Source organism: Brienomyrus brachyistius, chromosome 3, assembly GCF_023856365.1.
Source record: "Brienomyrus brachyistius isolate T26 chromosome 3, BBRACH_0.4, whole genome shotgun sequence".
Classification (NCBI taxonomy): domain Eukaryota; kingdom Metazoa; phylum Chordata; class Actinopteri; order Osteoglossiformes; family Mormyridae; genus Brienomyrus; species Brienomyrus brachyistius.
Genome location: NC_064535.1, coordinates 10,872,661 through 10,895,628, shown reverse-complemented (window position 1 = coordinate 10,895,628; position 22,968 = coordinate 10,872,661). Strand labels below are relative to the sequence as shown.

Genomic DNA, 22,968 nt, shown 5'->3' with positions numbered 1-22,968 from the left:
ATGCTAGGCTGACAAGGTTAAGAAGTGTGCATGTGTGAAATGGAATCTAAGATCCACTGACTAATTAGCTACAATGTAGAAAATAGTCAATAAACGAAGCGTCTGAACTTATTCAATACAATTTTTCGGACATTGTCTCGTTTCACAACGAGAACACACCCAAAGTCATATTGATGAGCATATCTTATTGTATGCTATTAATCTGAAAGTCTCCCGTTCAGTAAAAAAAATGAATAAAATGACACAAAACATTGATTTGGGAACGACTGGGGAAACCGCAAACACTGAACTTGACAGATGACTCGCGCGCTCCGTTTCCGCGGTAACCGAGGGAGGAGCGTGAACTTTCACCTTTGACAGCAGGAAAAAAAAAACAAGATGGAGGCGTCAGGAAATCACCACCGGGTGACTGGAACGCGAGTAATTTAAAGAACCATCCTTATTGAATTTGGTGTATAGGAATGTCTGGCACGGGAAGACGGTATTAATAGATTTTTTATTTTATTTTTATTTTTTTGTTAGTCCCGGATGTTTTGGAGGTATTGTTATATATACATACGAGTCATCATCTCGGGAGATGCTAGATATCTCGCTACTTTTACACCGGTATCAAATTTAGTGATGACCGACAGTACCCTGTGAGTCCTTGTCGTATTTCATAGCTTATTTTATTTATATGTGTCTAAAATTCCAGAACTTGTATTTTCGTTGTGTTAATTTTAGGTGGCCTCCCCGACCAGATGGCTGCGTCATGAAGTTGACTGTTTTCACATGAGACACACCTTGGATGTGACAATGTTTTTTAAACATTATAAGTGTCTTCTTGTCGTACGTTGTTCTATTATTTAACTTGTACGACCACATCTGAAAGTTATTTTCTTTAGTCTTGTGTTTAAACCTTTGTTAAATTTTGCATTTCTTAAAAACACCTCGCTACATTAGCCAAAATTTTTCTGTCAGTATTTGTCTCTAATTAAATACATACATATATATAATATGAAAATAGGGAAAATGACTCTTGCCAAAGAGTCTCAGAAATGGTTTCCAAGTCATGTCCAAGTCACAGTTATTCAGGCAAAAGACCTACAAGCCAAGGGCAGAAATGGTACCAATGATGCATATACCATTATTCAACTTGGGAAGGAGAAGTACTGTACATCTGTTTCAGAGAAAACACTGAATCCGGTTTGGAGAGAAGAAGCTTCTTTTGAGCTCCCTGGTCAACTTCTTGAGGAAAACCCTGAAATACATGAACTTACTCTGATAGCAATGCACAGATCATTGGTGGGTATTGATAAATTTCTGGGTCTGAAGACCATTAACCTCAATGAAATCTTTGTCAGCAAGGAGAGACGGAAAACCGAGTAAGTAAACAACTGGTGTTTTCTTTATCTATAGATCATGCATGCCGGAAAGGCTGAGATTTCAAATGTTGCATACTTATAATAATTCTTATTTCTGCATGCATGAGCAAAATGTAGAAAGACCTTAAACTGGTTAGTAATTTTAGTGGTTTTTAAGATAGGCTTCAGTATTAAATGTGTGGTGTTTTGGGTTTTAGTGGCTTTTTGCTCATTTAAATTTTATAACTTACTAATAAACATTGGTGTTTTGACCAACTATTTGCCTTATTGATTTTTTTTTACTTGATTAGTAGTTTAAAAATAAGTAGTAGAAAATTAGGTAAAGTTGTGTATCAGTGTTTTTGTTTGTTTGTTAGTCCAACAATAGACACATATGTAGATCACTCCAACTGTTTACAAAATATCTTTGAGATATCCAAAATTCATCACTGTTTGCAAAATTATTTTGTGTTTGTTGTGTTATTTGCAAAAATTAGGTATTTGTTTTCTAATTATTTTTTTCTTGTCAGACACCATTATGGGCTGTTAAAGCTGAGAATTCAGTCTGTACTACTCAGAAAATAATGCTATCAGTTCCAGTATGAAGCTTTCAGAGACATGGGACAGCACATGAAAAGGGCACAAGTTAAATTCAGTTCTCAGTAACGTGTACTTCTTCAGCAGCGTTTCTCAATTGTCTTAAAAGTGCATTTATTTGCTTTGCACTTTTGTTTAACATGAAATACAGCTGAGGCCGATAAACAAATGGCTGCCAAGGAGCCTACCTCAGTGCTAGAGCTGCTAGGCTGCACTTCCAATGATGGACCAGGATCAAGTGCAAAAATTAGTCTTACAAACTAATGCGATAAGATGAGAAATTTAAACAATGTGATGTAACAAATAATATATTCAAACTACTCCTGTGAAATACTGTACATTCACGACGGGGTATTTATGTATTCAAAGCCATATAGTTAGTGAATTTATGCCACATATTAAAATTTTTAAGTGTAATAATACAGTGAAAATTGTGTTTATTTCCGAAGGGGTACATTATGTGAAAGACAGCCGATACACTAATTTGTCTTAGGACCAGAATGCAGCCATCCATTTTGTAGAAAAGACGGGCAGTTTCCATCGAGTATAGTTTTGGTTGAAGCACCAATGGCTGTTTCTATGTATCTTTCACTTACCCTGTTCATTAAATTCTTTTATATATATTTAGTCGAAATTATACAACAAGAAATTGTCTTATTTTTACTCTTGCTCCTTTATACCAGCTGTAATGAGCTTAGTTTGACATGCCAAGGGATTTGGTTGGATATGGTTGTTCTGTGGGTAACAGCTGTATTTAGGCGTACTCAGTTCTGCGATCTTTGAGAGTTGTATCATTTGTTTGTTGTATGTAGTTCACCCATAATATAAGACAAATTATATAGTTTCTTCACTGTTTTAGTCCCCTCTGCCATTTGTTTTGCCTACCAGTGCTTTAGCTGCCATATTTCCCAATCTGGGCTTCCACTGTTTATTTTCCATGTATTAAATTGTGTGTATTAATGTAAGATATATAAACTTTATAAACTTTATAAACTTGAAATAGTTGCAATTACAATCTATTGCTGAGTGTTTTGTGCACTAGTTGACTAGATATACTAGGTTTTTAAGAAGCTGCATGTTGATTTACTTTAATTAAAATACGTCAATTATCACCAATGTTTTTTTTCTCATAATGAAGCTGCTTTTGTAAAATGTTTGAGTCCAGTCAAATGCACCAGTTACTGAAAAATGAAAACTGATAGTTTGCTTAGGAATAAATATTTTGAGACATTGACTGACTCAGGGTTACCTGCATAAAAATAACAAGATTTATTATGTGTACTAGAAAATGAGCTGTTCATGAAAAATCATTTAAGGATGGATCTCAAGAGGCTGACACGCAATGTGTGTGTAACTTAAAGACGCAATCATTATGTTACTCCTTTCAAATCCAATAGCAAATTGGAAACCAGACTGAAGTTTTAAATAAATTTCAAGGAACTAAAAAAATCAATCCATTCAGTCCTTTAGTCTTGTTTGCTGTTAAATTACTTGGATTGATACATGTTTGTCTCTCTAACCACACATGACTGCTTCTCATGAGCCATATTATATTTTGTGTGTGCCAGTGAGCTGTAGGATTATGTCCACACCAGAAACACTAGAGATTAAAATAAAACTTAGATAACTTTAACTGCCTGAGGTGTATGACAAAACAGCCAAACGGAAACTTTAAAAAGTCCACAATATCTGTCAGTTTTCTTAGTCGATGGACAAGCAAACCAAAAGCAGTCATGCATAATGGCCAAGTTGTGCTTTTAATGCAGTGTAATGCATAAGCCTTCTCTTCTCTTGTTCGCCGTTCAGAGGTTTTCACAGACAAATGAAATACGTTATTGTTATTTGAATGTGCTTAAGCTGGGTAATATTCCTTTGTGGTTAAAAAATGTTCAGTCTAGGAGCAGATAGAAATGTTTTTTTTTCTGAATAGTTGGTAACCTGTAACCACATGCAGTTTGTTTTACTGATTGCAGAACTTTAGCTCAAGAGTTTCCAGAGTGATGGTGACTTTCACGGACATTGTTTGGCATGACGAAGGTCGTTGGTTGGCATTGATCTGTTGCTAACAGCTGTGTGGGCTTTATAGAGGCCATATTTGTTAGTTGTATTGTTTCTTGATGGTCATAGTTTAAAGATGTACATCGGAAATTTCTTTTACCATGAAATTTACCCATCTAACAGTACAAAGGGGAATGCTTGGCTTGCAAATCTTTTTAATTCTTTGCTTGGGATTGGTCAATGCGGTATTGAGTTTTACAGTGTTGAAAGATTGTGGTGTTAAAATTCTAAACAGAATTGTAGTATCTCATCTTGGCTGTCCCCTGCCTTGTGCCCAGTGTTCACCGTGACCCAGTACTGGATAAGCAGTTTATGATCTAATAGAAAAGGATGTATGGATGGATAGATATTAGCAGAATTTGCCTATGTGTTCCGCTGGGTGGTGACATGAGTTATATGAAACATGTATTAATTACAGCTTCCTTAAGAAATTATTGGAATACCTGCGGGAAAAAATGTTGAAAAATTAATGGACTATACAAAAAAACGAACGTCATATTATATAGATATATTATCCCCTCAAAGGGTTGTGGAAGATGGATGGATATTCAAAAGGTTCGCATAGTATAAAAAAGGCTCTTGTAAATTCATATAAATTAATAGCTGTAGTAGATTTTATTTAATAAAAATGTAGACAACTTGTACATTTGCACAAGTAACTCGCACAAGGACAAATGTAATATGAGGCCTATTAATCCCAGAGTACATCTTGGGTGACCATATATCCAAATGTTCGTGGAAGGGGTGGTGAAATCTCTACCATGCATTCGCAGTGGAGTTAATTGCTTATGTACTGTAAAATGTTAATCGCTGGGTGTTTCTCACAAGCTTTGGACATAACAGATATTTCCCCTTTTTTACCACTCGTAATTATTCATCATATATCAGTTCTGTATGTTGCTTGCTGCTGATCTCATCCAAAAATAACCGCCTTTCTCCTTCCAGTGCTGCTTACAAGTGCAGTTTTCATGATAATCATAATTCACGGTAATCTCATTAGTAAGGCTTTGCTTTCATTTCTTGATTTGATTTAGTCAGACTTATGTCTTATGTTGTGTATGTGCCTAATCAAACGAGAGAAGTGTTACTTGGCCAAATCCTGAAGATTTTCTACACTGTCACAATTATTTTCAAGCACGGTCATCCTTGTTTTCATATTCTCAAGCCCAATGGACATCCTTTATAATGCATAATATTATCTTCGGCTTTTTATCAATTACCTTGTGACTCCATTAGTTTTTTAGAATATTCTGATTTTAAAGTAAAATAAGGGAATATTTTGACTGGAGGAAAAGCTGCTTAATTGATCGGTTTCACTAAAAATGTCTAATTTTATAATAATTTGTCTAAGACTGATAAGGTTCCCACAACTGAATAACTGTACCAACACTTAAAGCACAGCATATTTTATATGGTAACCCTGCTCTTTGTTACTGAGTCGGGCACTCAATGCCCTCAGTGGCCACTTTGTGTTTGATTGGTAAGGTCAAATGCCACAATCACTGAGGAACTTGCACAAAATACAAACTTCATACCTTCCCAGAACACTAACAAAAATGTGCTGACATTTATGTAAATATATTAAGTGTTTGAGGATCAACAAATTCCCTCTTTGTTCAACCGGCAGGAATTTTAAGTAAGCACATCATCACATCCAAGCTCTCCTTGAAAGTTTGTGGAACAAAAAAAGGAAATGATAACAGGACAACATGCCTAATAATTATTGCTAATACACCCACTGACTTACCTGAGGACAAAGGTCCCTTTGTAGAATAATATAATCATTCTCACTATCCAGTTTACACAGAGGGAAACTGCTATTGCATTAGTGAGTTGCCATATAAATTGTTGTACAAGCATGATTAAAAGTTTAGAATCTTTTCCCAGTTGAGAAACTGTTCATTTGTCCTCTATACCCTATTTTGAACACTTGTTTATATGTCCTAATTTATGTTTATTTCGCTATACTTTGTTCATATGCTCTACTTTCTTACCCTGCTAATTAAATTAAACTAGCCTTTCACTGGAAATCTGGAATAATGGCATTTCTTTCATCTGCCTTGCCATGCATCTGAACCGTCTCCTATTAGCCCCAGAGAGGTAATAAATAACAATAAAATCAATAGAAAATAAATGTCATACTAGTGTAAGTATTTGGCGTTGTCATTTTAATTTATAGATCAGTAATTATCATTAGCTGAATTAACTTCGTCTTGACTTCCGGAAATATTTTACCTGCTTTGATGAGCTTTGATTGGTTTTTTTCTCTTCCTTGAGAAATATTTTGGCAAACCCATTTTCTTAGGCAAAGGTGAATAATGATGTAGTATAATACAACTTATCAACAAGACTCTTCCTCCAAAGCAATTGTATTGTACTAATTGCATTGAAAAAATTACGTCTAGTAACATTTTCAAAATTTCAAACAGAACTGTACTTTAAAAAAAACCGTAGACTAGTTCCTTGCTGAAGCAAATGTTAAAATGACATTTTACTGTCTTATTACAATGTTGCTGTTTGACAAAGACATGAATATGATCAACCCATTTGCAATAGCATATGCTATTATTCAATTAAATTTTATTGGTATAGCTCATTTTCACATTACATTGTCTCAAAGCACTTTACTTTATCCCTGCATAAAGCCCCCAGTGAGCAAGCCAGAGGAGACAGTGGAAAAGAAAAACTCCCTATAAGGAAGAAACGTTGGAAGGAAACAGACTCAAAGGGGAAGTCCATACTCCAGGGCCCGGAAGCGGAAATAAAATTAACAAGATTGGCAAAATTCACAGGCAGAAGGGCGGGCAGGCAGGAGAGATGTCACAGGAAGAAGGACCGGCAGGCAGGAGAGACGTCACAGGCAGGAGGGCGGGCAGGCAGGAGAGACGTCACAGGCAGAGGGGCGGGCAGGCAGGAGAGACGTCACAGGCAGAGGGGCGGGCAGGCAGGAGAGATGTCACAGGAAGAAAGACCGGCAGGCAGGAGAGACATCACAGGCAGAGGGGCGGGCAGGCAGGAGAGACGTCACAGGCAGAGGGGCGGGCAGGCAGGAGAGACGTCACAGGCAGAGGGGCGGGCAGGCAGGAGAGACGTCACAGGAAGAAAGACCGGCAGACAGGAGAGACGTCACAGGGAGGAGGGCGGGCAGGCAGGAGAGACGTCACAGGAAGAAAGACCGGCAGGCTGGAAGGACGTCACAGGCAGGAGGGCGGGCAGGTTGGAAGGACGTCACAGGCAAGAGGGACGTCACAGGCAAGAGGGTTGACAAGCCAGGAGGAAGTAGAAGAAATGACTACATTTAATTAATAACTGATGCATATTAAGACAATTTCAAAAGTGACCATATAGTATGCAAAACCTACAAAATCTACAGCACAAAACAATAGTGTAACGGACCCTCAGTGAATTATAGGCAAAAGGTATAGTACATAAATTCCAATAGCTGCCAAAAAATGGTAATCAACACACTAAACAACCATTCCACAGACGTATTCAAAACCTTAAAAAAGTCTTCTGGAAAGGCACAACTGGGAATGTTTTTACCAAATAGTCCAAAATGGAGATGATGATTATGATTATGTTGATGAGGAGAACGTCATCTGTCAGGTGTGAAGCTGCAGTTGTGGGTTCCAGCCAATGACTACAAACAATTGAAATACAAAAGCAAACAAGATACATGGAGTGGAAACCATTCTCCCATGCAATGGACTCTCTTCAAGAAACCTCCCTCTTTCCCTGCTTCAGCCCCTTGCTTTTTAAACCTGAGCACTTTTCCAGGTTATAAAAAGCTAATGGCAGTGTATTACACCCCTGGGTTCAAGTAGCACATCCATGGGTGGCCTGAGGTATGTTTAGCTCATCTGAGGTGTCACACAGAACTCTGGGCAGTTGAATAATGTTGCGGGGGGGGGGGGGGGGGACATGCTGCTAGAACATCAAATAGGCCAGTCAGTTATCAACCTACCAATTATGAACAGAGGTGTTTATAGCAATGTAATAGTTAGTATACCTTGTCCTACAACGTTACATAGATCATATGCCAAGAATCCAACAGTGTGAAGAGTCACAGGTAGATCTAGATGTGCTGTATTAAGAGGTATGGTTGCTGGAAATTAATTCTAAAAAGAATCTGGGCTTTCATTTAAATAGTCTTTCTGGTAAGTGATGAATTTTAATATGTAACCAGAATATCCAGTCTATGAGTTTAGAAGAAATCTTGATGTAATTAAAAACGTCTTCTGCCTCATTGACCTGTGTTAAGACCACTCCCAACCTCACTTCATTGGCGTCATTGTGGATAGCCGGCAGGATGAATAGGTCTTGATGTCCCAGTTCAGGAACCATCTTTAAATTGGTGAAATCCTCTGCCCATTTCCACTGTACCCTCTTATGCTAATGGCCCACCATCTTAAGAAATCATTGAAGTTCTTTTGCATTTCCACCTCACCCACCCCCCCCCCACCCCCAGGTTTTGCACACATCCAAAGGTATTCAGCTGGTGAACTGCCTTCTGCAGTCAAATGAGAAGTGCATGATGTTCCTCAACTGTTTAAAATCTCTTTGATATGTCAGCAATTCTGGCAGCTTTTCCATTCCTGGGAGGGAACAACTGCAACCCTCTTGGTGAAGTTTCATTTTGATAATGAATACAAAAGTCGGGTTTTTCCGCATTGGCATCCTGGAAGAGGATCCATCGGATCTAAGCGTTTGGTCTGGTTTTGTAATCTCTGTGGGGGTGGGAATGTCCATCTGGACAACTGTTAGGGTGGTTGTATTTTTGGCATGCAGGGTACTCCTGTACTGTACATACACCCAAGCATCTTGCCATAAACTGAGTCACTCAGCTACATCCAAGACACAGAGCACAGTTTTCAGCCTCTCCAGGTGACCTTCTAATGGATCATCATGGTAATCATGTTGCACATCTGCTTTACAGAGCTGATATAGGTAACCCATGCTTTTTATGACCTTTGGGCAGTAGATTTTTTCTATATTTTCTATATGAAAATCCCCCAACCACATCTCACTGTTGCCAGTGTGTGCCAGGCTTGACACGTTTTGATTTCCCAGTGCAGGAGCTTGAGTTTGAGCCTTTTTTAAGTTACTAAAACTTATCTGACAGTCCTCCATCCATTCCCATTGTAGCCCCTTCCCATACAATTGGTATGTGAAAGTTGCCACATTAGAAAAGTGGGAAGAATTTCTATTGACCATTCCAAAAAATCTCTTAATGTCCTACACCTTCCTTAGAGTAGGACACACTTGGATAGTGAGATCCATGGTCACTCTACCTTCTGTACATACTATGTAACTTTCAATGCATCAGCAAACCAAGACATTTTGAGACATGTTTCCAAAATGTCCAATGCTTCCAAATTTGCAGGAACAGTTTGGGGAAGGCCCTTTTCTGTTCCCGCCTGACTGTGCCCCAGTGCATAAAGCAAGGTCCGTAATGACAAGGTTGGGTGAGTTTAGTGTGGAAGAACTTGACTGGTCTGCACAGAGCCGTGATCTCAACTGCATTGAACACCTTTGGGATGAACTAGAATAGAGATTGTGAGCCGGGTCTTCACATCAGTGCCTGACCTCACAAATGCTCTTCTGAATGAATTTCCCACAGACACACTCCAAAATATTGTGGAAATGCTTCCCAGAAGAGTGGCAGCTGTTGTAGTTGCAAAGGGGGGAACAACCCCATATTGATGATTATGGATTTAGATGAGATCCACTACCTTTGTGTGAACTTAATCGTGTTTTCAGAGCTGTACTTTGCAGTAACTTTTGAGTCAACAAAGTGAACAGATGTGGACTGAACATCCAGTTTTGGGGGGCGCTGGTGTTCAGCAGGGTACTGCCAGTGATGTTGTTGCCCATGCACAACTCTGGGGGGCACCAGTGCACAGCATGGTAGTGCCAGATATATTGCTGTCAACGTCTCAATTCGTTTATGACAGGACAACTGAAGAGTCATGAGAAGTTGGGTTTGAAGTTTTCATGTGTCTGGTAGCACTTCGTGATCAGAGGTGTAAGTGTGACAGGGCAATAGTCATTGAGTCAGGAGACCAGTGACTTCTTTGGTACAGGTATGATGGTGCTAGCATTTGGGAATTGCCAGCCGGCTTAGGGAAATGTTGAAAACTTCTGTGAGGGCATTAGCTAGCTGGTTTGCACCTGCCCAGGTATGTTGTCCTGTACAGCAGCCTTGCATGGCTTTACTTCTGAGCTCCCCTTACATCAGATATGGACAAATTGAGTACCTTCTCCTTAGTAAACCACCTCCCCGAGTCTTACTGGACGCCGAAAAATGTATGTCCACACAGATGGTGGTCAGTCCATTTACCCGAATGGGTGTAGTAGAGGTGTTGTGCAGGTGGTTTTGTGGTCTCTTAGCCTGATGCAACAAGCTGAGGTGATGTAGGTTCTTCATCGGTACCATAAGCTGGTAAGGTGTGCATTAGTAAGTTGTTATGAAAAATTCTTATGCAATATAGATAAGAACAGCTTCCTCTTATTGTCCAAACACTTGAAATTGGGCTAATTGGTGTTCCTGAATTGTCCATTGTGTGTCTGTCAGTGTTGGTGTATGTTCCTTGAGATGGACTGGCATCCCATCCAAGGCGTACTCCAGCCATATGTCCTGTGCTGCCTTGGATGATCTCCAGGCTCCTTGTGACCCTGACCAGGAAAAGTAGTTGGACGTTGGCTTTTTCTGGTTTGTAGTTAAACGTTAAAGAAAGGAGATCTAACAGAGTGTGTAAGGTGCTGTCAAATTTCCACTTTTATTACATGCCAATAGCTGATCACCACTGGCTGATGAGATCACACTTAATAGGAAATGAATTTTAATACACAAAGAAATTTAAAGAGCAGAGTGAAGTGTTAAGAAAATAAATGTATGTCAGCTAACTGTAGTGTTGACTGTAAAGAAAAAAAGCTTTTGTCCCCTTGGAACAGCCTGTCACTTGGAAGAGCTGTGTTGAAGGACCTTGAAAAAAATATACAGAAGTACTCTTGTATCTGAAAGTACAAAGATCAGAATTGTTCATAACATGGTATTTTCAAAAACACTTCACAGAGGTAAAGAACAAAAGAAGAAAAAGGGACATTCGTCAGTGTCTTTGGAATTTTAAGACTTTTAAGAATACTGTAGGCAGACAACAAACAACTGTAATCTTGATCAGCTATCCTGTTTTGATAATTGAGGAGACTGCACTGGAAAAAAGCTTAAGGCTTAGAAAAGTTGAAGGCAGAAGAGAATAGCTGTACTTTAGTCATTCATCCCCATGGGGAAATTAGGTGTTTTTCACAGACCTCACCCTGCCTGAGAAACACAGAAACATACAGCACTCTGCAAAAGTCTTAGGCACTCAAAAGAAATGTTTAACGCTATTTATCTGGGTAGTAAGTGCACAAAAAAATATAATTTAACATAAGGACATATGAAAATTACGAGTAACACAATAAAAACTGGTAAAAAGGTCTTCTGTTCTCCAAAAAGTTACTTATATGTACTTGGATTCTTAGATGAACACCACTCCCGTTCCCAAACCTCTCTTCAGTGGCACCCGAACCATTCTATGTCTTTATTAAATTTCACCACCAGCTCGCTTAATTAATTAACTTAATTAGTTAAAAAAGTGAGCGAGATGTTGAATATGAGGTGGGCTAGTGGTCAGGTCAAAAAGTACACGGGTGTGTTGTATGGTTGCTGGAAATAACAGGGTTATTTTAGCAGAGGTTTTGAAATGGCAAAGCTGACACACTTTACTAGGCGTAACAGCATATTTTTACACCAACATGACAGTTATTTAAACATTATTTTTTTTTGGGCTGCCTAAGACTTTTGCACAGTACTGTATGTACAGTATATACAGATGAGAACCGGTTTTGGGGTAAGAGTATAGGATCAGTCAGCATCTAGTATCCCTGGAATGTGTTGAGGGCCATGCACATGGACCTAGTGGTGATGTGTTTAATCTACTGGCTGGAAATGTGAACCTGTAACCTTCTGCATGGGAATTTCTTTAAAGATGCCATCTCTTCGGTCACCAGGAGTCAACATCAACTTAATGGCACCTAACAGTAAATCCCCTTAGTTATAAAAGCATAGAAACCCATTTAAAATGACTGAAACTTATATATCATTCCCAATTGTGAAGTAGGGCAGCTTTAACTAGCAGTTTCTGTCACTGTTCTATGTAGTTGTGTATATACTGTACTGAGCAAAAGAGTTAGGCAGAGAAGATAAATAAAAGCTACTGAGAGGTATGTGTATATTTGCTCAGAAAAAAAATATCAGAATTTAACATCATAGCACAATAGAACAGAACAATAACATAATAATAACTAACAAGGCTTTCTTGAGTCCTCCAAATAGTTACTGATGTTACACGGCTAGATAAATATCACTTCAGTTCCCAAAACCCTCCTTTGGGGCACTCCAGCTATTCAATATATTTGTAAAATTGAACCACCAGCTCTCCTATTTGACTTAATTAGTTAAACAGCTCAATGACTTATTGATTAACCAAACATGCTGGGATAATGGTCAAGTAAAATAATATATTTTTGTATTGGATGGTTGCTGCAAATGCTGGGATGATTTTAAGAGATGTTTTGTAATGGTTAAGCTAACACACTTTGACAGACGTGACACCAACATGATGATTATTGAAACATAATTTTCTTTGACTTTTGCACAGTACAGTATATCCAATAGATATGTGTGTATGCATGCATACATAGGCATCATATGCAGAATATGTATTTTGGCTGATCTTCTGATTCTGCAGGGCTCCTATTCATTTATGTATCGATTCAGTATGTAAACAAGTGGTGTAAACACATTTTTGGATTTTAAATCCCTGTTTCAGCTAAGTGTGAAATCGGAATCTTTGTATAATAGAGGATTACGAAGTTGGAATGATGAATAAGTGTAGCAATGATTTTAAACATTTTAATAACCATTTTCATCTGTCATTATTATTACTATCATTGTTATTTATTACTATTTTTTTATTGTTTCTTAAATTTAATAGTCCCAAATAATTTATTCAAACAATTAAAAAAAATATATATTAATGAAATATATAAGATTCATCCTTTATGTCTTTTTTTCCCAACTATGCATATAAGTTGGTTTAGCTTGGAGTCCAGGCCAGGCAAGAAATGGAAGAATCGAGGACAAATTCAGATCAGCATCCAATTTGTGAGGAATAACTTGACTGCCAGCATGTTTGACCTCTCAATGAAAGAAAAGACTCGCTCGCCTTTTTCTAAATTCAAGGACAAAATGAAGGGCCGTAAGCACGATGGACTCTTTTCTGACGCTTCTTCTGCTATTATATCACGCTCATCCTTCTGTGAGGTGGGGTCCCATTCCAGTACTGGGAACCATCAGCTGAAACCCAAGAAAAAGCGTTCCCAGTTGCTTGGCCCACAGAAGCTCTCTGCTGCCCACTCTATGTCTGACCTAATGCATTTCCAACCTAAGGTGGACCCCACGAAAAAAACAGAAAACAGAGGTAAGTTATCGGGTTTGAAGCGATCCTGATTGGAGAAATCTGACAATTTTTATTATTCTGTACAATCCTAGGGGTACTACATCCAAAAGTAAAACTTTAGATTCAGTGGGCAACAGAATCTAAAGAGAATTTGTTGCAGCAATAATTTTACAGTGCAGAACAAGTATCCACTGAAATAGAACCTTCTCAGACTCTGTTTACTTATTTGTTTGACATTTGTTTGCCTACAAAGGGGATAAATATGTGGGAGATGTTCATTGACAATACTGAGACAGAGATCTTCTGACAAAATCACTACTACCATTTTCTCCCTGTTCTTCCTGTAGTCCAAATGTATACAGTTCGATGAATTGGTGTCTCCTAATTGCCCTTATTAAGTTAGGTACCTCCTGAGGTTTTCCCCTGCCTTGCACCCTGTACTTCCTGTGTTAAGTACCAAGAATGTCTCACCACATCAAAGTATGGATAGGCAGTATGGGAAGTGGTTTGATGGAAATTTGCTAAAGACTGCTAAAGATTAATGAAAAACATACATTCTATTTTATGTTTGAAAATGTTGCATCTTCTCTCGACTGACTATAACTCATCATGATTTGTTCATGATTTGTACTTCAGTAATATAACCGAGTTATTACTAAGAATTTAGGCCCGCACAGATAGTGTTACAGTGTATATATACGTTTCAATGTCCATATAAAACATTTCGCTGAGTGCCAAAGTGACAGAAGAGTATGTAAAGCAACAATTATCTGAGAAGTTGGTAATACACAGTTATTGTGCTCTAGTTAACCAAAATAGAGGTAGAAGATCCAAAATTATGACCACCTTCAAGGCTTTTCAATGTCTTGGCCAAGAACTGCGTAAAAAGGTAAGTCAGTGCATTGCAACAAAATAATGGTGGACAACATGTAAATATACGTCTACCGTCTGCAATAAACTGGTATTTGATCTAAGGTAAACTCATTACCCAAATGGTTTGTCTGGATAAGAATGAAATATCTTTCATCTCTTTTCAGGGGCACCAGACACTAATCAGGTGATCTTTTTCAGTCTGGCTTTATGTTTAGTTTACGTAAATTGCCCTGGATGTTTGTGAAGAAAACTTTTCATGAGTCGAAATAAAAAAAAAAATTGGGAATATGGATAAAGTTGAAATACATGCAAAGTGAGCAAAATTTGTATTGAGGAAGGGGCAAAAAAATTCAACTTTTACTGTACAAAATTCATGCGGACATAACCCACACAGAGTCAGAGGCCTGTCTACAGAGCCTTTGTTGTATTATGGTTATGTATGGATAGGATACATTGATGTTCAGTGTCACTACATAGCAGCACATTCTAAGTGTACAAAACATTGTAGATGCTAATGGTATCTTACTTGTATTGCACTTATACCTGCAGAACAGCCTCAATTTGTCAAGGCATGAACGGAACAAGGTATTAAAAGTGTTACGCAGATTCATGTTGATTTCAATGCATCTCATACTTTAAGCATCTTCAAGCTGAGGTCAGCTCTGCAAAAGTTCCTCCCATCTCTTCCCACAGATGTTTAACTGGATTGAGAACTAGAGTCCGGGCAGATTGCTGTTTTAAGCAAACTTAATTTTTATGCTTGCTGGACTATTTCCTGGAAATCTTAACCTTGTTGCGTGACATCACTTGAATATAAAAAATCCATTTGCGGATTGGTACACCGGCGACATGCTGCAGTGGATTAGAAAGGATGCTCAGATGTCCTGTTGCCCTCAAACATTACTCCAGTCAAATCAAAGAGTCTAATACGTATCATGAAATGTTATTGGCTGCCAGAGGTGGCAATTTCAGGTCCAGAAAGTAAAAATCCAGACCATGATTTACTTTCAACCAACCAATTGAGCATATAGAGTCACAATCACAAAGTACTCATCTAGTTGGTTGAAAGTAAATCATGTTCTTGATATTTACTTTCTGGACCTGAAACTGCCACCTCTGTTGGCTGCCATACCCCATTTTTGCAAGGCTGCACCTAGTTGACTGACCGTTAACATCTATAGGTCTCCACACCTTGTTTCAGGCTCATTTATCTTATTCATCAAATCTCTTTCATCAGTGAACTATATCCACTGGTCTGTTATTGGTTGTATTGAATTTGGGTGGTGGTCCATTGTATTATAGGACACTCAAAACTTCAAAAACCCAGCAGCTGCAGGTCAATTGAAAGGCACTTTTTCTTGCCCATTTTGCTTCAAATCCACGATCTCAGTTGTCCCATGTCTCCCTAATCCATTAGCTGTAGTGACTGAAGTATGTTTAATTGGTGCAATCAATTAATGATCATAGCTTGCATGTGTATTCAACTGGCGGATCTAGGTGCTCCTAAAAAATACTTCATGTTGGAGTCTAATATGTAACAATGTGCTGGAAAAGAAATAAACTCAGTTAAATCCCAGAATGGGACTGTCCTCTTCCCTCAGGTAGTCTATTTTGCCCCCCCCCTCCCCCCAGCCCCAGAGCATTGTTCCTGGGCATGGATACAAAGCAGCTGATGTCCATACTTATCCCTTCACAGATATAACTGATGATGTGTCACAGAAGTATGCAACCATGCCACGCAGTCACAACCCTTTTGAAGGTGAGCGATCAGTGATATGGGATAATCCTGACTGGAAAGAGAAGAAGGACAAAGTCAGTCTGCTGGAGTGGGTGACTGGAAAAAAAGATGATGGCCAATCCTGCAGTTCCGGTGACCTTCGCTGCTCCAACCCCTTCAGCAACGATGCACAGGGTGATTCCAATCCTTTCATTCAGCACTACAAATTAAGGTGTGTTTTTTTTTATCATGCTGTATAAAGATTAACTATAGAATTTACAATTTGCATTCAAATGTGTGGTCTGAAACTGCGTATAATACAATTCATCTGTAGATAATAAAAGTAATACTAAGACCACTTAACTTCATAGGTGTTTAAATAATAATAAATGTCTTTTAATGATAACATCTTTCGAGTTGCAGAAATGTGGTAGCTAAACAAATAAGCAGTATGTAAAGTCTTTGATAGAATACCTGGTCTTTAATTACGGAATACTTGTAATTTTCTTATATTTTCTCTAGACATAGTCTTGCATAGTGTTATATCCCAAAATGTAGGATGGACTTTGATTCTTTTTACATGGTTAACTTCACAATGTTAAACAGCCACTGCATTTGATAAAAAAAAGAACAAACATTTAATAACTATTACTGAAATGTTAATACTAATCGTAGTTTCAACATTGAAAAAGTCTGTTACAATCTAAAAAATCTGTTACAATCTAAAACAATTTAAAATTTCAAGGAAAACATAAATTCAAGTCACTAATAAGTGATAGAAATGTATAGAAAATTATGTCAGAACATATAAATTACAAAGTTATGTACTGGGTAAATGAAAGGGAATTCTTCATGCTGTGGTAAGACTATATATATTTCATTGTTTGTTGCTAAGAAAAACTTTTTCTCTTTGATAGTGGTAACCTTAAACAGCGTAAAAATAAGGAGGACATCACTTCGGGCCAAAAACCCTCTCTACTTGAGGAAGAAAACCACGACAAGAACAATGTAAGACAAAGCATGAAAATATGACAACTATGCATCCATGCAAATGCAACATTTAAAAATAACAAGCAATGTGATATATAAAGTGTGTCAAAAAAAAAATCACATTTACATTTATATTTTATTTATTGTATGCAAGTGAGATAAAGAAAACGGTAAAAGTATACAGCTCTTAAGAATGCCTTAATTAAGAAAGTCTAATGCTACTACTGGCATAAACATCTAAAGGGTAACAACTGCAGGAGAAGTAAGGCTACAGTATCTATACACATAGTGTCTGAATTTGTAATTAACAGTAATAAATAATTTAGAATTAAAGAACAGTAGAATAAATTCAATAATATCATTCACAATAAACCAATATAGTAGCGCCAGTGAGGGGATGCTTGGGCTTTGGGCTCAGGTATGTGGGGGGGGGGGTGATTCCCAAGCCATTAAACGATACGCAGGACCCCTTTCAATGGTGCCCCGATAGGATGTAGTGAGAATGCAAGTGGAAGACTGCAGTGCTTAGCTGCCGCAGGAAGTGGAGACTCCGCTGTGCCTAGTGTGAAAATGTTGAGATGCCAAATGAGGTCATTCGCCAAGTGCTCCCCAAGAAATGTGGAGCTTCTGGCTATCAACATCTCAGATCATAAACATAAACCTTCCTGAAGTCCACAGTCATCTCGTGTCCACATTAAGAGACAGACTGTTGTAATTGTACCAGTAAGCGGACCACTCCATCTCCAGTCTGTATGGTGATTCATCACTGTTACTAATGAGACCGACCGCATGTCATCTGCAGACTTCATCGTGTTGTTTAAGCTGTGCTTTGCAGTACAGTCATGAGTCGGCAGGGTCAACAAAAAGTGGGCTGAGTACACACTGGGGGCTGTCAGTGCTCAGCGCGGCGGTGCTGGAAAGAAGTTGTTGCCCATGCAAACTGTCTGAAGTATCTTGGTCAGGAAGTTCAGGATCCAGTTGCACAGGGTGGGTGGGGGGGGGGGGGTGTTGAAACGCATCAGCCTCAACTTCCCTATCTAACTTCTGAAGGATGATGGTATTGAATGCCAAACTGAAGTTAAGGAACGGCATTCTAGCATAGGAGTCCCTAGTGTCCAAGTGGCACAGGGCCAGGAAAAGAGCTGAGGAAATGTCATCCTCACTGGACTGATAAAGACAATAGGTGAACTGGAGGGAGTTATATGAAACTGGGATTCCAGTTTTGGGAGCTCCATTACTAGTCTCTTGAAGCACTTTATGATGACAGGTGTGTGTATATGACAGGTCAAATAGCTTTGTGTAGACTGACCCTTGACTGAGTTCTCCTACCGTCAACTGAAGTATCTTTTCTTAAGTAAGAGGGGTGGTCTTTTTTCAGGTATGTTGTTTAGTGCATCATACTGTGTGTAGAAGTCATTCAACGCGCCTAGGAGAGAGGTATTGATACAGCCCTGTGAAGGAATCACCCACCTATCGCAGGGAGTGTGGAACATAGATCATGATCACTGACTTCAATATCACCTAAGAGAGAGCCCAAGTAAGAAATGAGTCTAAGTGCAACATACAAAAGTAGAACATTCAGTGACGCCCACTTAGCATTTTCAATGTAACAATGTCAATGGTAGACTGTGAGCCAATGAGGGACAGTGGAGGATGGTATTTTGCGAAGAAGGCTTTTGATGTTCTCAGAAGAGATAAGTCTAAAAAGGGACTCTGTAGACCAGATATATGTGGGTAGTCCATTCCGCAATGGCAGAACGCAGCATTTAAACATCTAATGTTTCTCCACACATCGAAGGAATCACCGATTGACCATAGGAGGCACGGGTCCTGATCAGTGACTTTGTGTAGATAGGTTACCTTTGTGAGGCAATTTTGGCTCAGTTATTAAAAGTGCATGTTTAGTCATTTCTGAAATGGCTGTTTAGACAGATATTTTAGACGATTTATGTAAACTAAAAAGGACAAAACTCTCTAAACTTTTAATTGGGTATTCAGTGGTTGAGTTAGGGACCACAAATGATTAGATTGCTTTTCATACTTGAGACTTTGTTATATGTGTGCCATTTATCTAATTAAGAGTTAAAACAACATCATATCTTACCATAATTCAGAATGCTGTGAAGTTAGGATTTTTGGTCTTTAAGTCACAAGATCTGTATTACACATATTCAGTAATTGGTGCATAAAATATGTGCAAATTGCCTTACCTAGGGGTTTTGAAGCATTGAAGCTTTTTTTTCTTTGCACAATACATCCAGCATAATGCAATAAAACTTGCATTTAATGTATTTCTTTTCCCTTTTTAGTTCAAGTTAACATAATCATGAAGGAATAGCAATTATCTTGAATATGAGCGCTATAACTGAACCTTTATTTAAACAATGCAGATGATATGGATAATGATCATTTCACTTCTGTCAACACTTGGCCCTGAACTTGCATTTAATCATGGACTAAGTGTGTTTGTGGGTGTTCAGTATATCTGAGCTGACATCTGTTCTTCTGCTCTGATCAGTGCCTGGGCGAAATGGCAGCCGGTCACTTTAAGGTCCTAATTAACCACTAAAGGAAGGAAAATGAAAAATGTGAAAGTAGCTGGTTGGCTACTCTGACAGGAAAATTCCTCATTAGAGTAGTAATGAGACAATTGAAGTGTTAACCTTAGGTCTTCCTATCCCTTTAATAACATGAGATGAGCATGTATATGTTTTCTAATAGGTGCACTCAATCAGTGTATGATAAAATGTAAAACGTAAAAAAAAAAAAAAAACTTCAGTCAGTACAAAACCCCGTTCCATGGTGTACTGATGCTCTGTAGAGTCCGTACGTCATAATAATGCTTGTTTTTAACAACATCTATGATTTGTTCCATCGCTGCAGTTTTATATAGGAACTACTTTGGACTTAGAGATCGCATTTCTGTATTGACTGTATAAATATTATACACTATTTGACACAATATTCATGTTACAACTCTGGGCATAATTTTTGTTGTTTTGTAGCATTGATATGTCTTTTGTACAGACTAGATTCCACATTATTTGAAGCTCCATGCCAACGGAATGGAAATTTGCTGCTGTATTACGTTGTAGTCTTGGCCTTGCATGAACAGTAGCCATCTAACATTGTTTATCTCTTCTAGGACACAATTAAAGTGCACGGGGACTTATACCAGAACTTGTCCTTTGACGAGGTGGTAAAGGAACTAATTAAACACAAGGAGGTGGTGAAGAAGAAAGATGCCCACATCCGGGAACTAGAGGACTACATTGACGATCTACTCGTTCGAGTAATGGAGGAGACACCCAGCATTTTAAGGAATCCATATGAACCAACCAAGAAAGCAGAAAAGAGATCCTGAAAGTTAACATATGTCTACATACATTGTAAGGAGCAGTACCTGGACTTACACTAGGAATATTTTACACTAGAAATAAATGCTTATTCTAGTCGGATCTGTAGTATATAAAGACTAAAAAAATGCTTGTTAGCCTTGAATAATTTATTTCATAATGACACATTTTTTGGGACCGCAGCGTATCACTACAGGACTGATGCCAATAAAGTGTTTCTTTCTAATTCTTATACCTACTTCTAAGGATGCAGGGAATAAATAAAGGAAACAGAAAACAATGGGCATATACAGTATAGGTTTAAAATTAGTATCTCTTGCACTTCAAAATGTCCAGTGTAAAACTAGGCAATTATGAACTTCTGGTACTACAAAAAATGCATTTATTTGTTAGACGATATTTATCGAATGATAGTCAGGGATATTTTTATGGGAGGGTGTAGATACTGAGATGTGGGATTTAATCCTTCACATTTAAACGTAAAAATAAAAAATACACCATCAATAAATGCGTAGTGTTGGACTTTCTAGAAGTATATTTATTAGATTCTCAAGATTCTCTCTTCAGCTCTTTACTCTGCTGCTGTTCACTCGGGAAAATGTGTATTCTGGTTTTTAATTGTTTTATTTTCTAGTAAAAAAAAATATCTAGCTAGATCTACTTCATTGTGAAATTACAAATCACACGATCTGGAAAAAAAACAGTGTTTACTTTTGTTATAATTGTGTATTTAGTTGTGTGATTATTACGTTTTGTGTCTTACACTGTTGTTTTTTAGTAAAATGCAGGTTTGTGGGAGTTTCTTGTTCTTTGTTGCATTAAAAATAACAAAAACACAGGGTTTTTTGTACTTTCTACTTCACTAGCAGAAGACGTGTTTGTGCAGCTGCTCCACAGACATCTTTGACAGTGTCGTCTTTGTTTCAGATTCCTTATCTTCCTGTATAGTTTTATAGCTGTATTTTGTTCTGAAATCTTAATTTCTTTTCTGACTCTTTTCATTATTTGAATCATGTTAATAAACCTAAATGTTTTATTTGCTTTTCCAAGACTTTGTGTCTGTGTTTTTTTTTTTATGACAAGCAGGTACTTATAATGGACTGGCAATGTTTTCCAAGCCAAGTATTACCAGTGAGGCAGACGTTTTAAAATGTTTGTAATGAGTTAATGAAATATTTGTAAACAATAGCTACACATTAAAACATTGCATTTTTAAGCACTACAGTAGCTGAACACAATTTCTTTCGATACTGGTGTTTTAAAGAAATTGTTTAAATTTATTCTGACGGAATTTTTTAGCCCATTCTCAAAATAATGTTTTCATTAATTTATTTAACTTTTAAATGATAATCACCTCCCTCTCAGACATCTTTGACAATGTTAACTTTGTTTAAGCCTCCAATGTCATGCTCCATAATTAAGAAGGGGTTTAGACCCAATCAACATTCAACTGGAAAAAACAACAACCTTTTTTTTCCTTTTTTTTTTAAACGGCTAAGAAAATTAGACAAATTGTAGTGATTACTAGCAGTTTATTGTTTCATAAAGAAATGCATGGTGCAACTGAAAGTAGAGAGTCCACACAATGTAATGTTCATTTGATTTGTCAGATTAAATGACATTTATAAGTGTAAATTATTTACAATGTACTAGTCAGGTGTCAGGTATTTGTGCTACTGATTACTTCCAGCTGTCCTTCCACCTGATTCAACTAAGGAGTAGTAGCATATTTCAACGTTCTCTATTCAATTTGTGCTGATTGTACTATCATCTATTCAATTTTTATAGGGTGCGTGTTACATTTTAGAGATTGTATGGCAATCTTCATGTTACTTATTTCATTTCACTTAAGTTATCAACCAGCAATAATCACGCCTCAGTTAAACCTCATAGACCACTGCACAAGGCCAGTCCCTGATTGCCTGAGAGAGTGCGGAAGGTGGTCACGGCTCAGGATTGCTACAGGAGTGAGTCAGGTTACGTTCGCCTGTCCCTCATTACCTCTATTAGATATGGATAATTGCATTTTATTTTGTTTTGGCTCCTGTAATCTGTACCCAACTGAAATTCAACTCCCAAGACCTATTTAGCTGTTTTTTTTCCCCCGTCACTCCCATTCAAATGTATTTTTCTTTTTCGTTTGCCTCCTCTATTTCTTGTGGTACACTTACATTGTCTTGACTCCTTCCCCACCCAGGCTTATTATTCTTCAAAACGAATCTACAAACAAACTTTGCACTACCTGCCTGTGAGATTTGATTCTTTCAGGGCAGCAAGCAGATCATTGGCACATTGATTAGGAAACTTAACTTTTAGCGATTTAAAAACTGAGAGAGTGAAACAAGCAAAGGGAATAATGGAAATGGACAATTTGACAATCACAGCTCAAGGATGGAAGGTAGCATCCAGTGTCTTGAAGGACTCAGATTTTTTTCACCAGGCATCCAATCATTTTCTACATCAGCTTCTCCTAAGGAGAGTTGCAGGGGTCTGCAACCCATCCTGGTATCTACTGTATGGGTGCAAGGCAG

At 37.9% G+C, this 22,968-nt stretch overlaps 1 protein-coding gene across 1 annotated transcript; it reads left to right on the top strand.

The window, feature by feature from the left end:
- Positions 1-368: 368 nt before the first annotated feature.
- LOC125739105 (rab11 family-interacting protein 2) lies at positions 369-21,512 on the top strand. Its single transcript, XM_049008862.1, has 6 exons — positions 369-638; positions 724-1,364; positions 13,134-13,522; positions 16,071-16,323; positions 17,009-17,099; positions 20,227-21,512. The coding sequence occupies exons 2-6, from the start codon at positions 997-999 to the stop codon at positions 20,443-20,445; spliced, it is 1,320 nt and encodes a 439-aa protein (XP_048864819.1). The 5' UTR covers positions 369-638; positions 724-996; the 3' UTR covers positions 20,446-21,512.
- The last annotated feature ends 1,456 nt before the right edge of the window (positions 21,513-22,968 follow it).